The sequence below is a fragment of the Hyposmocoma kahamanoa genome, unplaced genomic scaffold (assembly GCF_003589595.1).
Source record: "Hyposmocoma kahamanoa isolate Upper Pololo Valley unplaced genomic scaffold, ASM358959v1 182, whole genome shotgun sequence".
Taxonomy (NCBI): Eukaryota; Metazoa; Arthropoda; class Insecta; order Lepidoptera; family Cosmopterigidae; genus Hyposmocoma; species Hyposmocoma kahamanoa.
Genome location: NW_020653713.1, coordinates 5,011,170 through 5,034,352, shown reverse-complemented (window position 1 = coordinate 5,034,352; position 23,183 = coordinate 5,011,170). Strand labels below are relative to the sequence as shown.

The 23,183-nt window shown below is 37.2% G+C and overlaps 1 protein-coding gene across 1 annotated transcript in view; it reads left to right on the top strand.

Moving 5' to 3' along the window:
* Positions 1 to 23,183, top strand: part of LOC113226134 (nephrin-like) — a 465,840-nt gene that overhangs the window by 226,855 nt on the left and 215,802 nt on the right. Inside the window, exon 8 of the mRNA XM_026458662.1 lies at positions 16,560 to 16,719. Within this exon, the coding sequence (XP_026314447.1) occupies positions 16,560 to 16,719 (160 nt within the window). The remainder of the gene's footprint in view (positions 1 to 16,559; positions 16,720 to 23,183) is intronic.

Here is a 23,183-nt window from a genome sequence, read left to right as displayed (position 1 = left end):
GACTGGGTACAGGCAGAAGGTAAAAAGTACAGCAAGGATCTGGGACTTCCTGGAAATAATTATAAAAAAAATTGACTTTATTGATTTGCTGCACAAAATAGGTAACCGATATCATGAAACCCTTCGTTTTGACAGAGCAATCTTGAACAAGATCATGAAGAATGCATCCAAATCCAAATTGTGAGATAACCTTGCCCTTAAGTTAATGTATTTCTACAATTGACAGACGAAACTAAATAAAATATAACCAAAACTTCTTTGACATTGTTTTAATGAAAACAACATAATTATTTCCAAAGCAAGGTCCTCACACGTCAACTGAATACTAAGCTGGAGGGTTCTGTTGAAACGGTTTCCTACCTGCTCTTAATTATTCCCTTCAATTGCAGTCCGGACAAGTTTGTTATTAATGATGCCGCTTTATACGAGGAACGGATATGTAAATTCAAGGATTTGCTCTTGCAGTTTAGGAAGTAGGGAATATGAGATGTGCTTAATTAGTCTATGTAAACGTGTAACGTAGACATAATAAGTGCGAAACCGACGCAGAAGCAGATATGCAAGAAGTTGAATAACACGCAGAGACTGCAGTGTATATAACAAATTGTAATTGATTATTTTTGTAGTTACTATTATTGTTGTTTTAAATTGTGCGTCGTACAGATAGCTCATTGTGAAACAAAATAAAAGATTCAGAAGGGACATGTTTGTAGGTATTGATATAACTGTTTAACGCTGTCTGTAGTTTGATAAAACTAATCTCTAGGCTACCACTTTGTTTATCTAGATTTAAAAATAATTCAAAGAATACCGGTATTTATTTGATCGTCCTAAATAGAATAAGATCAAGCGATTGATGTTACAAATACGACGACCAATTTGGCAGCGGACTGGGATGGCCCGAATCACAGGCCTTTGATCGACTGTCGAACACTCCAGACAGAAGTAGTAGTCCCTTTGTAATTAGTAGATTTGGTTTACCTCGTCGCAGTGATGTGCCTCTTTGATTACGAAGGAACTTTGACTTTATTACTATGGGTAGACGTAATTATGGTGGAAGCTTTGACTCTAACATATGAGAGTGAATAAGTAATATAAGGCATAAATCGATAAAAGAAAATGAATATTAGCATCTCACTGGGTTATGGATTGCAGTATGGCCATTATGACAAGTGCTCGATGCAATTGAAATGCTGTAATTTGAAAGATTCGAGTTAGATGAATTTAAATACCCTTCTGTCTTCGAGCGACCATTTTCCAGCTGCGCACTTTAATAAATCGTAAATATCATTGGGACGCGAAGATATTTAACTTTCATTTTTAAACTCACAATTTCAGTTGCGTTTTTCCAAACTATTTATGCTACTAATTTTTCTTGGGAGGCTTTCCATAAAAACATTTTGCAGAGATTCTCACGATGATAATCTAATCTCCTCACTTTTGAACGTCAATGCCACTATTTGGGACAAAGTAAACACTCCCCTTGCCATCTCTGTTCATTTATACGCAATGTCAAATATTTGGAATGTCTTTTCGGAAAGCAATTATTACAGCTGGCAAGCAGTTGCGGTTGTCTAAATGTTTTATTAGGACTTGCTTTGGATTTAATTGTTCTATTAGAAGTAACTTAAAGTAATTACTTTGTAGAAGTATTAATATCGTATAGATTCGCCATTTCTCTACCCACACTTAAGTTAGCTACCTCGTCCCTCAAGTTGCCAACAAAGACAAATGCCGAAAAAAGCGATTTCTTTAAGGATCATTGTGTATTTGAAGACCAATCTTTAGTAAAATTCGTAATCGGAAAAGTTTCCCTCAAATCGATTCAGTATTCTTGCAGTCAATCTTAAAGATGTACTCGACATAATGATCGAAATTTATAAGCTCAACGCTTAAAGTTGCGATCAAACCGATGCGTTCAGCTCATCTCCGACGATGACAGCAGTGGTACTAAGTACAGGCATTATGAGAATGAGAGCAGATTAGAAGAATAGACAGTCTTTTAATATTCCCTCATTTTTTTTAAATCAAATGTAAGTGTGCATTTGGCCTCCATCTCACCTGATGGAAAGTGACCATGAGGTCGACGATGGAGCATGTACACCTAAATAATACCTATTCACTCTCGCCTTGAAAAGGTCCAAGCTATAACGTTCAGGGAACAAGTCTGCAGGCAGGGAATTCCACTCCATAGCCGTTCGCCATATGAATAACGGTAGCGTAACGCTTCGTGCAAATCTTTGGAATATCTGTAACATAGGGTTGGAACTCAAGCCTACGCCTAGTCCCCCGATGATGGAAAGGGGAAGGCGGAATTCAATCGTGTAATTCCGTCGCACACTCTCCGGGATATATCCTGTAAAATACCGATAAGAGGCAACTTTACGGCGGTGTTCAAGGCTCTGCAGCTTCGCCTCTACTGATTCCGAGTCACCTTTAAGCCTTTTGGCACGCTTCTCAATTGAAACCAAGGTGGCCAGTTGGTATGTAGCAGAGCCAGCCCAAACTTGGCAGCAGTACTCCATACACGACCGGATTTGTGCTTGATACAGCTGAAGCAACTATCCTGATGTAAAGTAACGCCTCACCCTGGAAAGGATGCCAAGCTTCCTGGCCGCATTTTTGGCCATGGATTCAATGTATCTGCCGAAGTTCAGATTGGACGACAGGTTCATTCCAAATAGCTGGAAACGGTCGGCTATCGGTATAGATATATGACGAAAAGTCGGCGTAAGCTCAAAGGGACTTCGTTTTGTGGAGAATAGACACACCTGCGAATTGATAGCGTTAAATTTGACAAGATTGGTATCACCCCAATCGGAGACTGCCTTGAGCGTCAAACCTAAACGGCTAACCATGGACTCTCAACAAGACTGGATTTCCTCTCCAATGACCTTGCATTGTTCAAGTACCAATCTACAACTGTGCTGTCATCAGCATACGCAAAGGTACCTGGAATTAACATATCATTGATATGCAGCAGAAAGAGACTTGCAGACAGTACGGAACCCTGAGGAACTCCGATCGCCATATGTTCGGAAGAGTAGCCTTCTAAGACCACTCGAATGAAACGTTCACTCAAGAAATCCGAGATCCAATTGCAAAGCTCAGTGGGAAGCCGTGGAACATGGAAGCTTGCTTAAAAGGCTTGCGTGCCAGACCCTGTCAAAGGCTTTAAAAATCCTTCATATAAATTCTGAGACAAATATGAGATATGTTCTGACACCAAGCAAAAATTTGTTGCTCAGCGTAGGAAGTTGTTTGGGGTAGCACCAAAAGGATTATAGTAATCGACAAAATCTTTATGAATGAAGAATTAACAAGAACTATCCGGTATTACTCTGTAATACCAAGAAGCAACTGAATTACCTATATAAGCACATATATATTGGTCATCAATCCCGAAACCCGAAATAGATAAGTCGGTTTTGACAAGACCGGAAAACGACATCAATGAATTACATAGAACGTAGAACGATATATGAGATATTTATTTCCGTTGATATCAATATCCGGGAGGCTTATATAGTCCATAGTTGTATGTAGTAGATATCACTTATAAAATGAATATTTGTTTTATTTCCACTTCTCCGATCGACTTGAAATTTCGTTATTTTATGAAAATCCGATGACAACTTTGATCTGATACTGCAACCCAGATAGTTTTCAGACTAGCCAACTCCTTATACAGTAGAATTATCATCTTTGGGCTCAATAAATTGGTTTCTACGAGTTATTAGCTTATGGGTGATGCCTGTATCGAGTTTTAGAAGTGCATTGTTTTGTACCGGAAATTTTTTAGATTTAATATTATTCGTTATTTTGACGGCCTCGGTGGGCGAGTGGTTTGCACACCGGTTTTCATGGTGTCGCCATCTCTTAGGTCCCAAGTTCGATCCCAGGCCGGCTCAGTGTAGAAACTAACTTTTCTATATTATTTCGGATCTGGGTGTTTGTGGTACTGTCGTTGTTTCCGATTACCACAACACACGTGCTTTAGCTACTTACTTTGGAATCAGAGCAACGTATGATGTTGTCTAATATTGAAATATTTATTTATTTGTTAATTGTGTTTTTTATTTTTGCCATCATCATTCGCTGGTAAAGGCAATATTCACTTCATATATAATTATCCAATTAACACGGTCATTGTAAACAGTTGGATTAAAATTAAAATCTGATTACTAACTTATTAAAAATCACCCGTGTGATCAAATCTCAATATCTAAATATTGCATGCAATACTTTTTCTATGAATAAATTAACATAATTAAACACAACCAATATTTATTTGACAACAAAAAGAGATAGAAATGTCCGTGATTTGCCAAGCCGCTTACCTATAACATTTTAACCAATCTGGCAGTAGAGCGTTTGAGTTGAGTCATATTTAAAATTTTATATTGTTTTAAAATAATTCTTTTTTGCGAAATGGTTTGTACCTGTTATGTAACGTTTTGAGGAATTATTATTTAATAAAATAATTTAAATTGTAAAAATTTCACAAATATGGAACACAGTAATGCGTTTAAGGAAACTTTTTTAATTAGCAAAAACGAAACGTTCTTCTTTTGAAACTCATTATAATTCTGTGTACCAAACTATAGTGAAATTTTTCAGTTTAGTAGCGAGTACCATAGACAATAGAATTTTGGATTGAAACTAAAAAGAGCGCCTTTGTGACATGGTTTATTAATTCATAATTATATGTTTCAAAGTACAAGAGTAGAAAAAGTATTTTCTACAGTATTAAGTAAGTTATATTTGCTTTAGAAATGTAGAAGAGACAAATATAAATTGTTAGTTATTTAATTAGTTCGTAGGTTGTCGCGATTGTTACACATAGGAAATGACACAATTTTTCCGGATTTAAATCGCGTGTATTTGAATAAATTAAAACATATTAATTAGTACTGCAGTCTTATGTCTATTTGGTAGTTTTCATCACAGGAAATTCAATAAAATAGGGTGGTTTGCATTAATATTAGACATAACTGGTTGATGACTCTACCACCTCAGTCAACCGTGACCATGGAAACTGTAAAGGGCCCGAAATATTGGTTTGTTTGAAAAAACAAATATACGCGATTTATATCGAAAATAGAAAAATAGTTTCATTTCCTATTGTTAGATAAATGTAAAGTAAATATGAAAAAGACTCCATTATGTATTTTTATCTTTTGCACGTCAATAGCCGTTGCGCGCTTTGGAGCAGTTCATTGCTGTGTACGGCAATAATTAAAATATAAGGTCGATGACCTCGGCGAAACTATGGACGCATAATTTCACAGAAACCTATTTCGTAGGAGTTTATTAAACAGCTTCCCTGAAACTGAAACTGAAACTGAAAGAGGTAAATTGCAAGATTTCTTCCAAGACTATCTTCTCACCAATTTTGTAGATGCTCCATCCTCGATCTCGTAGTCACTTTTCATGACAAGAGATGGAGGTCAAATATGCTCATATTTGAAAAAAAAAAACACTAAGAAGTAAGTATTTGAGTAGCAGTAGAACATTTTTTATTTTCTTTATAAGTTTGTTTAGTAGCAGTAGAGCTCCTTGTGAAAGAGTTCGTCCAGGGAAATACTGCCACCTTACCTAATTCATGTCAATGTCCGCATTATTGCGTGCCGGTTTAGAAGGACAAGGGTGCTGGTGAAATTACAGGCACATGGGACTTATCAACTTATGTCTCAGGGTGACAAGCGCAGTGCCCCTCAGATCTTTGCGATTTAAAGCTTAGAGTGGCACTGCAACTGTTATAGACAGGCGTGTAGCTTACCACCAGGCGCACGACTTGTTAATCTTGTCACTTGATAATCACAAAAACAATTGAATCAAAGACTGTGTAACCTATTTGTTTTTTTATTTATTCATGGACAACCATCAGCTTCATAATAGTTAATAAAAACCGGGATACATATAGCCAATTACAGGTTACCGCCTGTAGTTAAATGAATTGTTACGCCCATTGCAAGCATCTGTTTATCTGCTCACTTTGTCCTACAGTCAAACTGTGTTACAGTTTTGTGGGACTTTAAAATGTACCTTTCGTACATTATTTTAATTTTTGTTTTATATGTTGTAATTTTTTGTTAATTGACTTCCTTTTTATTAAATTTTTGTTATTCTTTCTGAGGTCTCAGCTTCGATTTCCGGTAGACCAATTTGAGAAATGAACTGGGTAGCACCCCGGAGTGACTTCCACGTTATTATTATTAGTTTTTCTTTTTCTGTGGTGTTATTTATGGTAATCAAATAAATCATTTTTCATTCAGTCTTTTAATCATTATAAAGAAAACATCCACAAAGTCTGATGGAGTTTCTAAGCCAAGTTTAGTAGCGTTCATTCAGTGACGTACTGCCAACTTACCTATTTCTGCCGCCAAGCTTTAATATGAGCATTATTGCATTTCAGATTTGAAGGGTAAGTAAGGGTACTAGTGAAGTTACAGGCACGTGGGACTTTCCAACTTATGTCCCAAAGTGACGGGCGCAGTGGCAGTGCTTCTCAGAACTTTGCAATTTAAAGCTCTAAGTGGCTTTGTAACTGTTATGTCGCTTACCTACAGTCGTTTGATATCGAAAAAAAGGCTACACTGCGCAATTTATTAACAGGTTACAAAACACCAATAAATGCACACCTTATAGACTAACATAATCACAGTCCTCGAAATCACACCCTTCAGCCAAAAGTCCTCCTTTATGAAGGTCGACAGATGTTGAGTTGGTACTCTCACCACAAATGAATTAAAATTCACATTGTGGCGTGACTGCAAATGCTCGACCCTCAGAGCAGCATTGGCTTTCACTCGTATGTACTCCGCAATATCCGCAGACTTTATGGAGTACCTAATGAAGTCGTGACACATATAGTAACGTCGTCGGCACCGCTGGACGCAATAGATGAATGGGGCTAGTCGGGCGGTGCCAGTAAGGTTACGGCTATTGTACTCCTTTTTCTTTTCCACCTTTTTGGAGCCGTCCTCGTCGCACTGGTCTATTCCTCTCGGTGGTACTGACGACGCAGCTTCTGAGATGAGTTTCCATTTTTTTCTATTTATTTTTTGTTGGTTGCCTGGGCTGTGGTTGTGGGGCAATGAGTTGAGTAGCAGCGGCAGCAGAAGCATAATCACTTCCAGGTTATAAACAAGACGTGCTGAGAGTGATGACAAGTTGATGTTGACCTACCATTAAACTTTTAAAACTGTTTTATTTTAAAATGCAAACATGTGCTGGTTTATCCAACAAAGCTGCGACAAAGGAACAATATGTTTCATTTTCATACAAAGCGTTTTGTTAATTACGCTCAGCATTTCAAAATGTCTTTTTTAATATTCCTTTTTATTCTTGTTTTGAAACAAAAATCGAGTAAATACTTATACTATGGCTTGTGTATGGAGATATCTCAGATAGTTTTCGCACTTTTTACACATTGGAAATGTAATAATTTTTTCGGACATAAATCGCGAATATTTTTTCAAACCAACCAACATTTCGAGCCCTTTGTTATATAACTGCTAATGAAACTTGAATAAATCATAAAATACATTGCGTAGTATTCCAAACAAAATAAATTTGTCTTCAAGAGTTTAAACGGCTTGCAATTTAACTTTTGTACCTGATACTTTGAACCTAAAATACACAAATTCAGAGATCTTCGTGTAGTGGATATTCTTTTACCTATGTTCGTGCTTAGAGAACTTCATTAGTAAAGATTAAAGAACGTTGTTCACGTTTTTTTCTTCGCTCGTAAAGATTGCTAGACTCATTATACTTTGAGAGTTTCAAAAGTCTACGATACGTACAGTCTTCTTCTTCAGGACAAATATCTCGCTATATTGCGTAAGATGGGGAGAAGGCATCATAATCTGACATGAGTCTTATGCACGTTGCTATACCATATGATGCGGGTCTCGTGAAAGCACGACTGGCGTGGTGTGGCCTCTTGTGTCTTGTGGTCGATTGTATTGTCAGCAAACGGTTTACTCCAGCCTGACACAACTTGACAACTTGAGACGCTTGGATTTCTGTGAATTATCGCTACTAGTATAAATGCACAAAAACAGTACTGCTCGATACTTACAACAATAATACTGACTCCACTGGCTCAGCGATCCAAAATGTGTCCCGACCTCTGAAACGAGGCGATGCCACTTTCTTCGGTCCTGTGCAGTCTCTCGCAGTCAATTGATGGCTTGTAACTCGCGCAGGTCCGCCTCCACGGCGTCGCTCCAGCGATACCTGAGACGAACAACCGATCTTCATCTTCATTTAGTAGCAGTAGAGCTCCTTGTGAAAGAGTTCGTCCAGGGTAGTACTGCCACCTTACCTATTTCTGGCACTATAACTGTTATGGACAGGCGTGTAGCTTTCCATCAGGCGCGTTCGTCCCGTCACTTGATGTTATAAAAAAAAAGGTTGACCCAGATAGGCTCTCTTCACGTTCCGATTGTCTCCCATCCTGTCTAAATGGCATCCTTTCTAGACTTGTTAAGAAACCGAAAAGAGATACAACAATAACAATAAAAACAAAAATGGTTCGACTTCAGTTTCCCGTGGGGGTACTGTGAGTGACCACGGCAACGCCACAACTAGCCGAGATGACGATAGTCGTCGACTGCGAAAGAGGATAGATGTATATATATCTGTTCTTAAAGCTGTCATCTGCCGCTGGCCAGTCAAACCGAGATCGTGGAACGTGTAAACGGTCCGAAATATCGGGAAAATACAAATAAATCATATCATGTTAAAAAAACCTGTAATTAGTGATAATCATTTAGTGAATAACCACGAAAGTTCATTCGCCAGACTTGCCATTGTCAGAGAATACCTCTTCTCCCATGACATACTTCAATATTTGTCTTTTATCTTATACGGTTATTATATTAAAATATAGCACAAGTTAAGTGATTGGTTGCTAACCTGTCAGACAACATCCAGAGAACCCCATTGAAGGATTTATAGCCTATGTAAGTGGTTAGAGTTATTGTTAATTCGACTATCTTATCTTCTAAAGTACACTCGAGCAGATTCTGCAATTAGGTTGAAACAACTTTGAGAAAAATCCAAAAGAAGGATTCGGCTTGGCTAGGCAGCATTTCCATAATTACGTTGAGTCTTCTCGTCGATATACGGAGCCAAGATATGGACACTCACTATACGGCTAGTCTAGAACGAGCTATGTTCGGAGTTTCTCTGAAGGATAAGATTTTAAATGAGGTTATCCGATTGAGAACCAAAGTCAAACTGGAAGAATCAAGAAGAAAGAAGCAAGCCGAAGTGGCGGTGGGCTGGCCATATCTGTCGAAGTACTGATAACCGATGTGATAGCCAATGTAAGACGTCAGATTGAGAGAAAACTACGAAAGGCTACTGGTTGAAGATGGATGCAACAAATTGAGAAGCTGGCCAAATGGCGCATATTAGGACAGTTCTATATCCAGCAGTGGATATTGATAAACGCGTAATATGTAACTTAGAAATTAACTATAGGTACATGCCGATACTATGATTTAAACCGTCGGCCTTTGAATTGAGAGAGAAGATCTTCCACTAGGCTAATTCTAAGTATTATGAAAAATTCGTATGAAAATGACAGTGTTCATCCAAACACTTTTAAAGATATATATGACGGAGACAGTAATGAGTAAGGACTACTAAACGGAACGCAAGCGCATCACCTAGCCGTGCAGTCGCTCACGCGATGCGCTCCTCCTACCGCAAAATGGCGGCTATTTGGTTTCGCAAATTAGAAAAGCATTCAGTTTAAATACAAGTTTTTATAAATAAAAATTATTATTCTGCATTGCAAAATAAATACCCTCCGTACTACCAACAAAAACATCTCAAATAAAATGCAGTAATACACCGCAAATCCTGCACTTAAAAAGCACCAATGAAATTTTTGGTGTACTTGGATAAATATGATAATATTCCGTTTGAGTGGTTCTAACGTTTACCATGAGATTACGCCTTAAAGTATAGTTTATAAACATTTATATTCAGGGTAAACTTAAAAAACGCTACTTACGGTATGTTTTCAGTAAATAAACACCGAAATCACCAGCCCAAACAATAACACACACGATTGTCGTGACGTATTTTTGAAGTTGTTTATTTTTTTAAATGACAGACCCAGACCTTAAAAACTTTATTGTTTGCTAGAGTAGTTACCGAAATAGCAATTAGTATTAGTTCTTTTACCTGTTATAACTTCGATATCCGATAAATCGGTATAAAATCATCACCGGCACCTCTAGGTGTGGTATGCGTCTACGGCTGCATGAGCGGGTAGTCAGCACAATTACGTTTCCCGCGCTTCGACAGAGTCGTGGCATTGTTGACGGGCACGATCAGACATACTTTTCGATGGTCGCTATTCAAATCGTCATCACGGAACTGTCCTCTGTGTCGCCTAGGGCCTAGTGTAATATACAGTGTTACCTACTATCAAACGCATTGCACGATCCCTAAATCAGCCCAAACGATGTCTGAAGATTTAATTCTAAATCATGACTCATTTCGTTATCATCACTCTCAATAGGAGGTTAATAACTACACCATACCTTTGCAAAAATGGTAGGTGTCCCAACAACATTTTTCTCAGAGGCAAGAAATAATCAGTCCTCGACTATAATAAGTCCTTTGTCAGAGTCCCTTGTGACGGCCTCACGTTAATGGGCTGCCCTTTTCTGTGTATTCAACTAATTGTCTCCCCGTTTTATAGGAGGGTGCGATTTTATTTATTAGACTTGTCATTATTTTTAGCCGACTACAGCGAATCTAAAAGTGTTTGTCAGCAAAGTCAAATCGTTGCCCTTGGTACCCGGGTTCTTAACACGCCTGTCCATAGATCCGCAAAGATCTGAGGAGTACTGCCACTGCGCTCGTAAGTAATCGCCAGTAATTTCACGAGCACCAATTCCTTTCAAAACTAGAACGCAGTAACTCTCACATTACCGCTTGGCGGCAAAAGTAGGTAAGGTGGCAGTACTTCACTGGAAGAAGTCTTTCACAGTGAGCTGTACTGCTTCTAAAAGTTAAGTTGCTTCAACACCAGTCCATTCAGTAATTGCTGCTGTGCCCCTTGTGCACAAACACGTGCACGAGGGAAGACCTCAATGCGGCTACAAATAATGCAATCAAGGTGGTAACAAATTCAACACAGTCCTAAAATTGAAGACGCGTCGACACGAAAAGAAGTTACGAGTTATATTCATACAGGGTGGCTCGAAAATTGTTTACTAAAGGGCTATTTTCAATTGACATAATTATAGGCTAACACATTTTAAGAAAAGAGTTCTAAAGACGTGTACCTCAGAAACATAATGCAAAAGTTTTTTTGAATTTTTTAGGGGTGCACTAAGTCATTTTTTCCAAAAAACACATGTTATTAGTTGAATAACTTGTGTTTTTTACTTATGTCTATAGCAGTAGAGCTCCTTCTGAAAGAGTTCGTCCAGGGTAGTATTGCCACCTTACCTATTTCTGCCGCCAAGCAGTAATGTCAGCATTACTGTGTTCCGGTTTTGAAGGGTAAGGATGCTGGTGAAATTAAAGGCACATGGGACTTGTCAACTTATATCTCAAGGTGACGGGCGCAGTGGTAGTGCCCCTCAGATCTTTGCCAATTTAAAGCTCTGAGTGGCACTGTAACTGTTATGCACAGGCGTGTAGCTCACCATCAGGCGCACGACTTGTTCGTCCCGTCACTTGATGTTATATAAAAAAAAGTCAAATCGATTGAAAACACTCAATCGTCTCATTTCGTTTTGACCATCACTTCCGGGCCATCCTTTATAATAAAGTTACGACTATTAGTTGAGAATGTTCGCTTTTGAAAGCTGAATAAGGTCGTACGTCTTACTCAGTTATGATAAATGTATCAAATGCTACAGTTAGTGAGGAGAATAACGATATGTCATCCTGAACTGCACATTGTCTTGAAAGTTAGAAGGTTAGGGGTCAAACTCCAAACCAGAGAATCAATTTTTAAAAAACTCATACTAATCATGTCATACTATATTAATACAAGTAGTATACTGCCTGTGACAAGAAGTCAAAACCGAGAAAAAGTTTAAATTTTTGTTGAATTGATATTCAATTATTTTTTATGTGGAATTAGAAAAGGCTAAAATTAAAATAAATAAATAAAATAAAGGCTAAAAAGTCGTTAAAAAAAGACACGACAACTAAGCACAGAAAAATTCGTGAGGTCAGCGTTCCGTGGCTTAGTTAGTGTAGCGTCTGCCACGGTGTGCTAGAAGACGTCGCGTCGGTTCGAATCCGGCCGATTCGAAGGATGTTTTTCTGAGTATTCGATGTTTGTATTAATAATTGCGAGAAAAAATGTTTAAAGAAATGAAAATTATAAAATATCTACTTTTCTCTTGCGGTAACTTCGTACACCTTTTTTTAAACAAAAAACATCTTCAAAAGTTTGTGGAATTATGTCTATTTGAAAAGTTTTATTGGAGACGGATAACGGAAAGTCCAATATCCAATAAATCTGATTTATCCCCTAATTTGCTACCCTTAGAAGTGAAATGGTAATTATGCATAAAAAAATTAAGCCCTTTTTTGTTTATGTACTTCAGTTCGCTGGCTCTAGTATCCGTATCTATTTAGATAACAGCGACCCTTTTAAATTAATAGTAAAATTACACAATACGAGAACTTACTATTCAAATTTGGAATGATAATACTTTTTATTAGACGAATGCTTTTTTTGCTTTTTCAAGCTGTAACGCTCGACAATCGAATTGACTGTACAGTCACTAGTATTTATTTGGTCTGTGGTACAGATCTTCTGCAATATATTAGATACAATGTACTTGAACGTACCCGTTTATCGACGACGGGCGCGCTTATACCCGCTGTTTAAAACTAGGTTTAGGTGGATGCACACCTGCCGCGCGTAGACACACTTTGCAACATTCAGATGATACACTGTCAGTGCCTATAATTCTTAACGCGGCGGTACTGTACGTTATCCTACGTATAAACGAGTATATGCAAAATACATATATGAATATAGGCATGCGATTTGAAAACGCGTGTTCAATTTTTGTTTTGTGAACTTCGCCTAAAATGGCGCGCTACCGAACAAATGCTGGCAAACGAGTTCCTCGTACGTTGTATTCTTTCGCATTACAATGATTTATTTCGTATTAATGAAATATTAACGGCAAGCACTAAAGTGCATGCCATAAATACGATAAAAAGAAGAATGATAATTAATATATATTCTATTTACCTGCTTCTAAATTTAAAAAGGTATTACTGAAGCTCTAATCTAATTATATAACTTATAATATAACTTTTTAACCGACTTCCAAAAAGAAGGAGGTTACGCGATAACTCCGGCAAACCCTGGCCTGTAAGGAGACCCATGCCCAGCAATGGGACGTATAAATTAATTAATAACGAATGTAAACATACCACGCACAATTGTTTGTTGAGATATTGCTTGGTCTTTATTTACTTTTATAAATAAAAAAGGTGTTTATCAAAATTGACTTACACAAACGTATTTAACATCAAAACAAAGTCGAAAATTTCTTCAATAAATGATAATAGTGCATTAATTAATGGAAAATGAACAAAAGACGAAGGTGTGTTGCCATAATTGGAATGTCATTATTTTTGCGTCCCGGACCGATATCCGGTGCGCGATGCCGGGCAATTTCGCCTCAGTGAACGACACCACAATGACAACAATTATGAGTCTCTTTTTAATTAGTGCTATTTATTTGTACACTTTTTCCCAATAATATTATTTGGAATTCAGAACGTTATTTTAAAACAAACAACAGAGGAAACGACAAAGTTAAAATCAGGATGACACTAGGAGGAAAGATGCAAAGTAAGGCGTGCATCCCATATCACCAGATGGGAAGCGAGAACAAGATCTTTTACATGAGAGACAAACTATCCCCCAACTAACCTGACACAGACACAGCTACACTTTGTTATAATTCTAATATCCCATTTATTCTTCTTCTTGAATTTCTCGGAAGTCAGCCATCATTAGGGCTATCTGTATTTTAGACACAGCTGCACTGAACAAGGATCTTGTGCTCAGGTTGAACCATGTCCGGAGATTCTTAAGCCACGAAGTACGTCTTCTTCCAGGTGGTCGCTTTCCTTGTATCTTCCCTTGCATAATTAGTCGGAGTAGGTCGTATTTATCATTACGCATTATATGACCAAAGTACTATAGTTTGCGTTTTTTGACAGTACTCAAGACCTCTAATTTCTTATTCATCATCTGCGATACTCCTTCATTGAACACTCTATACGTCCACGATATTTTTAAAATCCTTCTGTAGACTCACATTTCAAAGGCTTCTAAGCGGCTCATATTTTGAGGTAAGGTCCAGGACTCTACGCCTTACAGAAGAACCGGAAATACGTAGCAACGTCCCAAACGCACCCTAGTAGAGAGCTTCAAGGTTCGATTGCAGACTAGATGACTCAACTTTAGAAATGCATTACGTGCTTGTTCTATTCAACATTTTATCTCTACGCTATGATCACATTGGTAGTTTGATGCAGCCAAGGTTTTTAGAAGAATTGACTCCCATTTATTATCATGTCTAATGATATTTTTAGTAGCAGTACAGCTCCTTGTGAAAGAGTTCGTCCAGAGAAGTACTGCCACCTTACATATTTCTGTCGCCAAGCAGTAATAGCATTACTGCGTTCCGGTTTTGTAGGGTAAGGGTGCTGGTGAAATTACGGGCACGTGGGACTTGTCAACTTATGTTTCCGGGTGACGGGCGCAGTGGGAGTGCCCCTTAGATCTTTATGACTGAAAGCTCTGAGTGGCATTGCAACTGTTATGGACAGATGTGTCGCTTACCACCAAATGCACAACTACGACATCCCGTTACTTGGTATTATTAAAAAAATATAATTCAGTGTTTAGATGTCTTCTAAAATTATTAAATAAAATTTCAGAATCCCTAAAACTTAATACAAAAAAATAAGCAATAAAAGTATTTTTTTCTGAGCCAAATCGCGTATATTTGTTTTTTTCAAACTAACCAACGTTTTGGGCCCTTTACAGGTCCCGTGGTCACGGTTGACTGGGGTGGTACAGTCGTCAACCAGTTATATCTAATATTAATGCAAACCACCTTATTTTTTTCACTATAGTTATAAAAGTTATTATTTCGACTCATCCGAAGAGCAAAGTGCGATGTGATTATACAGCGAAAACAGGTTAAAACATAATCTTGTTATTCAAAAGGCCTATATAAATGTGTTTTCAGACTTTTTATGTATTTATTATTTAGTTTCGAGAATATGAAATCGAACAACCGACAATCTTGACTGTGGATATCCGCAGTTAAGAACAACGAACGAAGTGTATAATGTCTCGAGAATAAGCAGCATCTTGCACATAGGTCTTTGTTCTACGGATGAGTCGATTTATACCTTAGATTTAATTTTACACAGAACATTCCAATTTACGCACCATCTGCTTTCCAAATTATTTTATTTTAACAAAATGAATTTTTATTAGGTGAAATTTATTGTTAACTAATAATAGAAATTAGAATAAATTAAAACATATTAATCAACAGAAGAATACAATACAAACAAAAAAATTGATTCAAAAAATTTTGTGAAATTTCAACGAACTTTTACAATTTACAAACACTCCACTAACTAACAATCAATCAATAACCTTTCGCAAAATACCAATAGAAAGTATTCCTATTATGTAGGAACTGTCCAAACAGCGAGAGCTAAATCACAATTTCATTTCGGCACCGAATTTCGTACATCAATTCCGAAAATTGTTGAATATCCCAGGGTTGCAGTAGAGATGCCGACCATTCGCGGAACATGAATAATTACCGAATAAACTCACGATTTCCCGGGACTAATAGAGTTGCAATTACCCCGTACCTCTGCCCCTTGTTCATTTCGAAATCATTAATCATTGAACTCATTATCGTGTCTTTTGAATTGCTGCTTATTTTATCGGAATTTAGTTTTAAAACCAGTGTTTCTGCTTAATCTGCACTTGAGCTGAATTTAGAAGTATAACATTGTATACATTATACAATGTAACATTATAAAAAACTATAACATGTAGACAATAAGGTCACATCTGAAAAGAACAACTTTTTTTTTCAAGGACAGTTTCTATGAACGAAATTATTGGACAGGAGCGTTTGAACACTGCGTCCAATTCGTATCAATTCCGAATCCGAGAATAAATGTCACAGGTGTCCATAGTGTCAATTTATTACAGATGAAACGGATATCCGGTATTCGGTCTATCTGGCTTATTTTTAATATCCGGCCGGTTACCGGATAGTAGAACAATATCCGGCCGGATACAGGATAGTAGAACAATATCCGGCCGGATACTATATTCTAAAATTCTGTCGACATTACCTAATCCCTAAGACAAACATTTAATGAAGTGTCACAGCGATCATTCTAGTTTACATTTAGTATAATATCTCGATAATGGTGTAGACTTTGTCAATTAGTAAACATTTTGTATGTTCTAAAAACAAACTTGTTTTGCCCGTTAGGATCGGCCACTCGCGCACAACGCTACAGCTCGCGTGTTCCACAGCAACCAGAGCTTGGTGCTACAGAAGGTGACCCGACACAGCAGTGGCAGATACGCCTGCTCCGCTCTCAATGCTGAGGGGGAAACAGTTTCTAATGAACTGCACTTTAGAGTTAAATGTAAGTACAGTTTTTCATACTCTAACAATTTTATTCATAACGTAAATTATTTATTTATTAAAACAGGTTATACGGAAGTTCAGATTAAACCTTACCTTACCTATTTCTGCAGCCAAGCAGTAATGTCAGCATTACTGTGTTCCGGTTTTGAAGGGTGAGGGTGCTGGTGAAATGACAGGCGCATGGGACTTGTTAACTTATGTCTCAGGGTAGTGGCAGTGCCCCTTAGATCTTTGAGCTCTGAGTGGCATTGCAGCTGTTATGGACAGGCATATAGCTTACCATCAGGCGCACGACTTATTCGTCCCGCCGCTTGTTATTATAAAAAAAAAAAAAAAATGCAAATTATAACTTTTTTACAAAAAAAACTGAACTTAAAAGTTTACTTACCTTGTATTTATGACCTTACTTTGATTTCATTGTATTCGTTACATTTATTCGTCAAGTTTTATTGAAATCGGTTAACGGAAAGTGTGTGAAATCCAATAAATCTCCTAATTTGCCAAACTTAGCGGTGGAATACATTTTCAGAATTCAATTGGACCACTACTGGGATACCCCCTTTCCCACAAAAAAGAATCATTGAAATCGGTTCACAAAATATTTCGGAGTAAACACGTGACATGCACACAAAAAACAATACAATCAAATTAAGAACCTCCTCCTTTTTTAAATTCGGTCAAACATATAGTTTTATTTTATCGTATTCAGCCAAATATTAGGCATACAAACATATTATGTTGTTATCGTATTAGGTGTATTATTCATTTACTCACATGTACTTTAGCAGACCAAACTAGATGTAACGTAATTAAATTTGTATTGAATTGATATTCAATTATTTTTTGTGAAAGTACTCCACTGTTGTTTGTTGTAATACAAAAACCGAACACTTAAAAAAATAGAAAAAAAAATAGAAAGATTTTTTCTAAGTGTTCGACCTTGTATTAATAATTAAATGTAACCTTCTTTTTTGGTAAAAAATTCATATGGATCTAAGAAATATGTCTGTCAATAATTTAAACGAGGTGTCAGTGACGTGGGTCATTTTACTGTTTTTTTTTTTAATGTAATAAATACGCCTACCTGTTCCTTCCTAGTTCGAGATCCATCACCGGCTCTATTTGCCAATTATATTACTACCACGTGTCTCTTGTACTGATCCCCAAATACTCCCTAAAGTGGGCTATGTTTTGAACATTAAATGAAAAAGAACAAAGAAAACAGGACATAAATTTTGGTTATAAATCCCCTAAAACCTTTACATTTATCCGTTATAGGCAAGTCGTTCAGCATACTATAGCAGATAAGATGAAATATTGAACGTTTGAAGTATCAATTCATATAACATTTTTCAAAATATGTCCTTGGCAATAACCGTCTTAAATAGTTTTCTAAAGTGGTATTACTACCCATATGAAAAGTGATTATAACACAAGTGCAACTACAGTCACAAATACCACCACAAAAAATTTACTATACCTTTGAGTATATTCTTGGTGGTGGTGTTTGTAACTGAAGTTGCGCTTGTGTGATATATTTTATGCGTTGGGAGGGTGGGAAAATTAACTTCATGAAAGAAATATTCAATACAAAGCGCAGCTACGTTGTACGAATTAGGCTTTACTAGGTTCGCAGGGAAGCAAATTAATGTACTTCCGTATTAATAATCTCGTCAATCCCGGTATGAGCGATGCCACGCGATGCGTTGGCGTTGCGTCGCGTGGTGACCATGTGGCGTTGTGACGCTGTGTTGTACTACATATAAGAGCAATGCCACACGGACGTTGCCGGAGCGTTATGCAACGCTATGGTTTACTGCACCGAGTTGTGCAATGCGTCGTCGCAACGCTATGATTTCAACACACCGTGCGCCACACGAGCAATGCGGTGTCGCAATGCAGCACGTATCCTCTCTTCGTCTTCTGGCCCCTTGTCCAATGCGCACGCCTTTCCGTCGTCGATTCAATGCACCATGTGGCGTGACGATGCGTTGCAGCGGCGTTGCGATGCCTGAGCGGTGACATCGCGTAGTATTACACATAAATTAGAAACAGTGCGCCACAGCAAGCAACTTAGCACGTTGAAATCATAGCGTTGCGACGCGCAACACTTGTGTAACATCGCTCTATCGCGAGATTTTTTCGACACAAAAGCGCGTTCCATATTAACAAGTAACCGACTTATAGGCTGACATATCCATTCAAAATCAAATTTTAATTCTAATGCCCGTAACCATAAGGATACTGTCTGGTATAAACTACAATTATGTATTTTATTTCGCAATGTATATAATATTGAACTCCAAATAAATATATAACAATTGGCGAAAACCGGAGGATGGTGAGACGTCATGTAGATCATATGCTCCATCCAAAAGCAGTAGCGCTGAAGCTACCTTCCGAAATCGTGGTGGAAGACTGATAGGTCGATTCAAATTCTAATTCTAATTCTAAAGCCCATAACCTAATATAAATACAAATGTAGTATATCATTTCAGAATGCATATAATGTTGAGCTCTAAATAAATATATAACATAGGTAAATAAGCATCCGATTATCCGACCACTACTAATCACACAGCAATTATAAAATATTATTATCATAGAATTACAGCAATTTACTGGAAGAATAACTTGCTAGATCTGTTAGCGGAAACTTATCCAGACTGCAGTCGGTTTCAGCATTCTTTGTCAACTATGTCCACTCGGCAAAGCGAGGAAGTTTCTCGAATCCACAAAACCTACACGCTTACTCGTTCACTTTGAATTCCGCATTCACTGAATAAGTATTTAGAGATCGGGAAATTGAATTTGTATCGAAAACGTGAATACGTCCAGAATTTGAACGCACGATTGGAGATTTAATTTATTTTTATTGAAATAAGGTACGACGCTGTTGACATACTACAATAATACTTAGAACGATTTACATATTATATTATTAGTGTATATTACATTAGACAACGTCGCATACTTTGCTCTGATCCCAATGTTAGTAACTAAAACATAGCGAAAACATTAAAATCGGTGTGCAAGCCACTCGACCACGGAGATCGTCAAAATTATGTAACATAAATCTGACATTAAATTGTGATTAATACAATTAGCTTTCATTCTTTCACGCTGAGAATAAGAAAAGTTAAATGCAATTATAAAGAAACCTAAAAAACACTATCAACACAAAGTAACCAACTCTAAAGTAGAATATATAACAAAAAACTTATCAGCATCCAAAAATTATCAAATTTACTTTACTTCATTATATTATTTATCAAGAGGATACAGATTTATTCATGATATTTTCTTAGAGTAGGATATTATTTTAAAGGACGTAATACTACACATGACGCATGTAAAATGGTCCAATTTGAGAAAGCTTGTTCTTTAACAGTGATAAATTAAACAACTCTGCAATACGCACTAACCAAGTAAACATCTTAAAATATAGGTGCAGGTAGGTAACAATTTTATGCCAAAACATATTGAATTGAAAGAAAAATTTTATTGGAAATGATTTAGTGGAATTACCTGCATGCAGACTTATTTTCCATACTTATGCTCCATCGTCACTTTCTATCAGGTGAACAGGAAGTCAAATGCAAACTTATTTCTTTATTAAACAAATGCGGTTAGTGTTTGTAATGGTTTAGTAGCAGTAGAACTCCTTGTGAAAGAGTTCGACCACGGAAGTACTGCCCCCTTAGCAATTTCTGCAGCCAAGTGCTATTATGAGCTCTACTGCGTTCCGGTTTTGAAAGGTAAAGGTGCTGGTGAAATTACGGGCACATGGGACTTGTCAACTTATGCGTCAGGATGATAGGCTCAGTGGCAGTGTCCCTCAGACCGTTGTGATTTAAAGCTCTGAGTGGCTCTGCAACTGTTATGAACGGGCGTGTCACTTACCACCAGGCACACGACTTATTCGTCCCGTCATTTGGTATGACAAAAAAACAATATGATAATGTTCCAAGCGTATAAACCTGTCAAATATACAGTTGAGTTTATTTTTACATACTGTTCTTTTCTTTTTTATAGTCTACTCTTAATGCCGACATCGATAAATCCAGGATCCAAGATTCAGGGAAGCAATATTGTTATATAAGTATATAATGGATCTTGGGAAATATTAAACTACGTTCCAAGCACCTAACTCTGCCAAGTATTGTAATCTAGACTGTTAGAAATTCTTCTACTTTCAGCTTAATTACGTATGCATTCCATCAGAACATAGCGCACGTACTCCACTACAACACATTTAATATAATTGGGGGATCGAAGTATTCTGCTTAAGTATGATAAGCTGCCTAAAGGCATGTGTTCGCATCGAAATTGAATTTAAGTGAGTAAATTTACTGTACATAAATCGGCAAACCGAGGAATACGAAAGAGGAAAGATTGTTAAATGTTGTATGATTTTTTTTCAAATTTGCATTGAATCGATATTCTCAATTACTCCACTAGTTTGTTATAGTTATTAACACAAAGTTCGAGCACTTAGAAAATTTCCTTCCTAAACTGAATGACGAAATACTTTCAAAGATTTCTCATAGATGGCGCTACGGCTAAAAAGTCGTTGAAAAACCAAATATGTACAAAGATCCAACAACAAACATATAGGAAAATTCGTGAGGTCCGCTGGTTCGTTCCGTGGCTTAGCGTCTGGCACGGTTTGCTGAAGACGTCGGTTCGAATCCGGCCGGATCGAAGGAATTTTTTCTAAGTGTTTTCGATCTTTGTATTAACACTTTTTTTTCTTTTATGATATCAATGAGACGGGACGAATAAGTCGTGCGTCTAGTGGTCACTGTAATCTCTTGGTAGAGGCAGTGATGAAACATAGTTCTTCATAATAATTCTATCATGAAATACTTTCATTTTCAATATTATTATAGTTTTAACCTGCATTTACTGCTTAGTGATAGTTTTATTTGGTCTTAGGCTGCCTTTCCACCAGAGATGTGGACGTAGCGAGGCGGAAAAATTCCCCTATAGGATTATATCATTTTCCTAGCCTAACTTAGCGCAGCTCCGGTGGAGAAGGGTTAGCGGAGCTACGTATTTGTATATACAAAATAGCGAGTGATGTGTGCGAAGAATCGCACACATCTCTCTCTCTCTCTCTCACGCACTGTGTGCGAGGGATGCGGGCGAGGAATGTGTGCAAAACGTTGTAGGAAACTAGACCTACTGAAGTGTGACACTGACTGATACTGACACATCGCCACCGCTCACCCCACCACACCGTACCCCGCCCGCGCATAGCTGAAAAGAGTCCGTAACGCATCCTCCACCGCGCCGATGCACATTATCTCAACGCCTAGCTACCTCGCACATCGCTGGTAGAAAGACAGCCTTAGTCTAGAAGTGTCATATAATTCAAGAATTATATAACAAACAGCGAGGAGTTTTATTACTTGGGATGGGATCTGAAATACATTTTCAGCTAACTAACTATAAACAAATTATTGTTTCAATGTCGATAAAGCTATTGTTATTTTAATACATTGCTTAGGTAAGCTTTTGGCTATAGCCAGATCCAACCTATTAAGTAAAAGTTAAGGACCGGTAAGATCTGGCAAGAATTTTCATTATTTTTACTGCGCAGACTTCACAAATACAAAGAATGTGAAATAAATGAGTACAGAGTATTAAAAAAACAGACTTCAAAGTCATTTATCCCCTAGTTTGCCACCCTTAGGGGAGGAATATTTTCTTGGAATTTAAATGGGACCGCAACTCAGGTGCACTCTTTCCAACAAAGAATCATCGAAATATTACCGAAATAATACCGGAGTTATAGCGTAACATACACACAAAAAAACACACAGTCGAATTGAGAACCTCCTCCTTTTTTTGAAGTCGGTTAATAATTACAAACATGTATACAGACGCGGATTTGGTTTCTGTCAGATCAACGGAATTTTTTTTTTGTGTTCGGTGTTTGTTTCAATAATTATAATTTTTTTTATACTTTATGGTGATCTCACAACATCACACGGTTGACTGGAATGAAGGGACCTAATAGCGCAATAGCACAAAATGTAATAAATAAAAAAACCCCATATCTTCCATTTTGTTATTTCATTATTCGTACGGCGGCCATCTTTAATCGGCAAAATTAGAAAAAAAATGGTCGCGGAAAAAATCCAACCAATAACAGTGTAAACAATTTTCCACACTCGTCTCAATTTGAGAAGTTAATTGACCCTTTGGAGATCATGTCACCAATTGTAGCAACTTTTAATAATAAAATGACTTAATACAATACATATTTTTTTTTAGAAACTGACAAAATAATTTTAAAAAGTTATAAAATAACTTTTTTATTACGGGTGCAATATTGGGTTCGTACAACAAATTAACCTCTAGTTGCTGCCATTGAAGGGATTTACCTGAAATGGGAATTTATTTTTCATTCCACTGTCGTGCAAAATTTAAGGTTATGTTTTCTTCCAATGGACA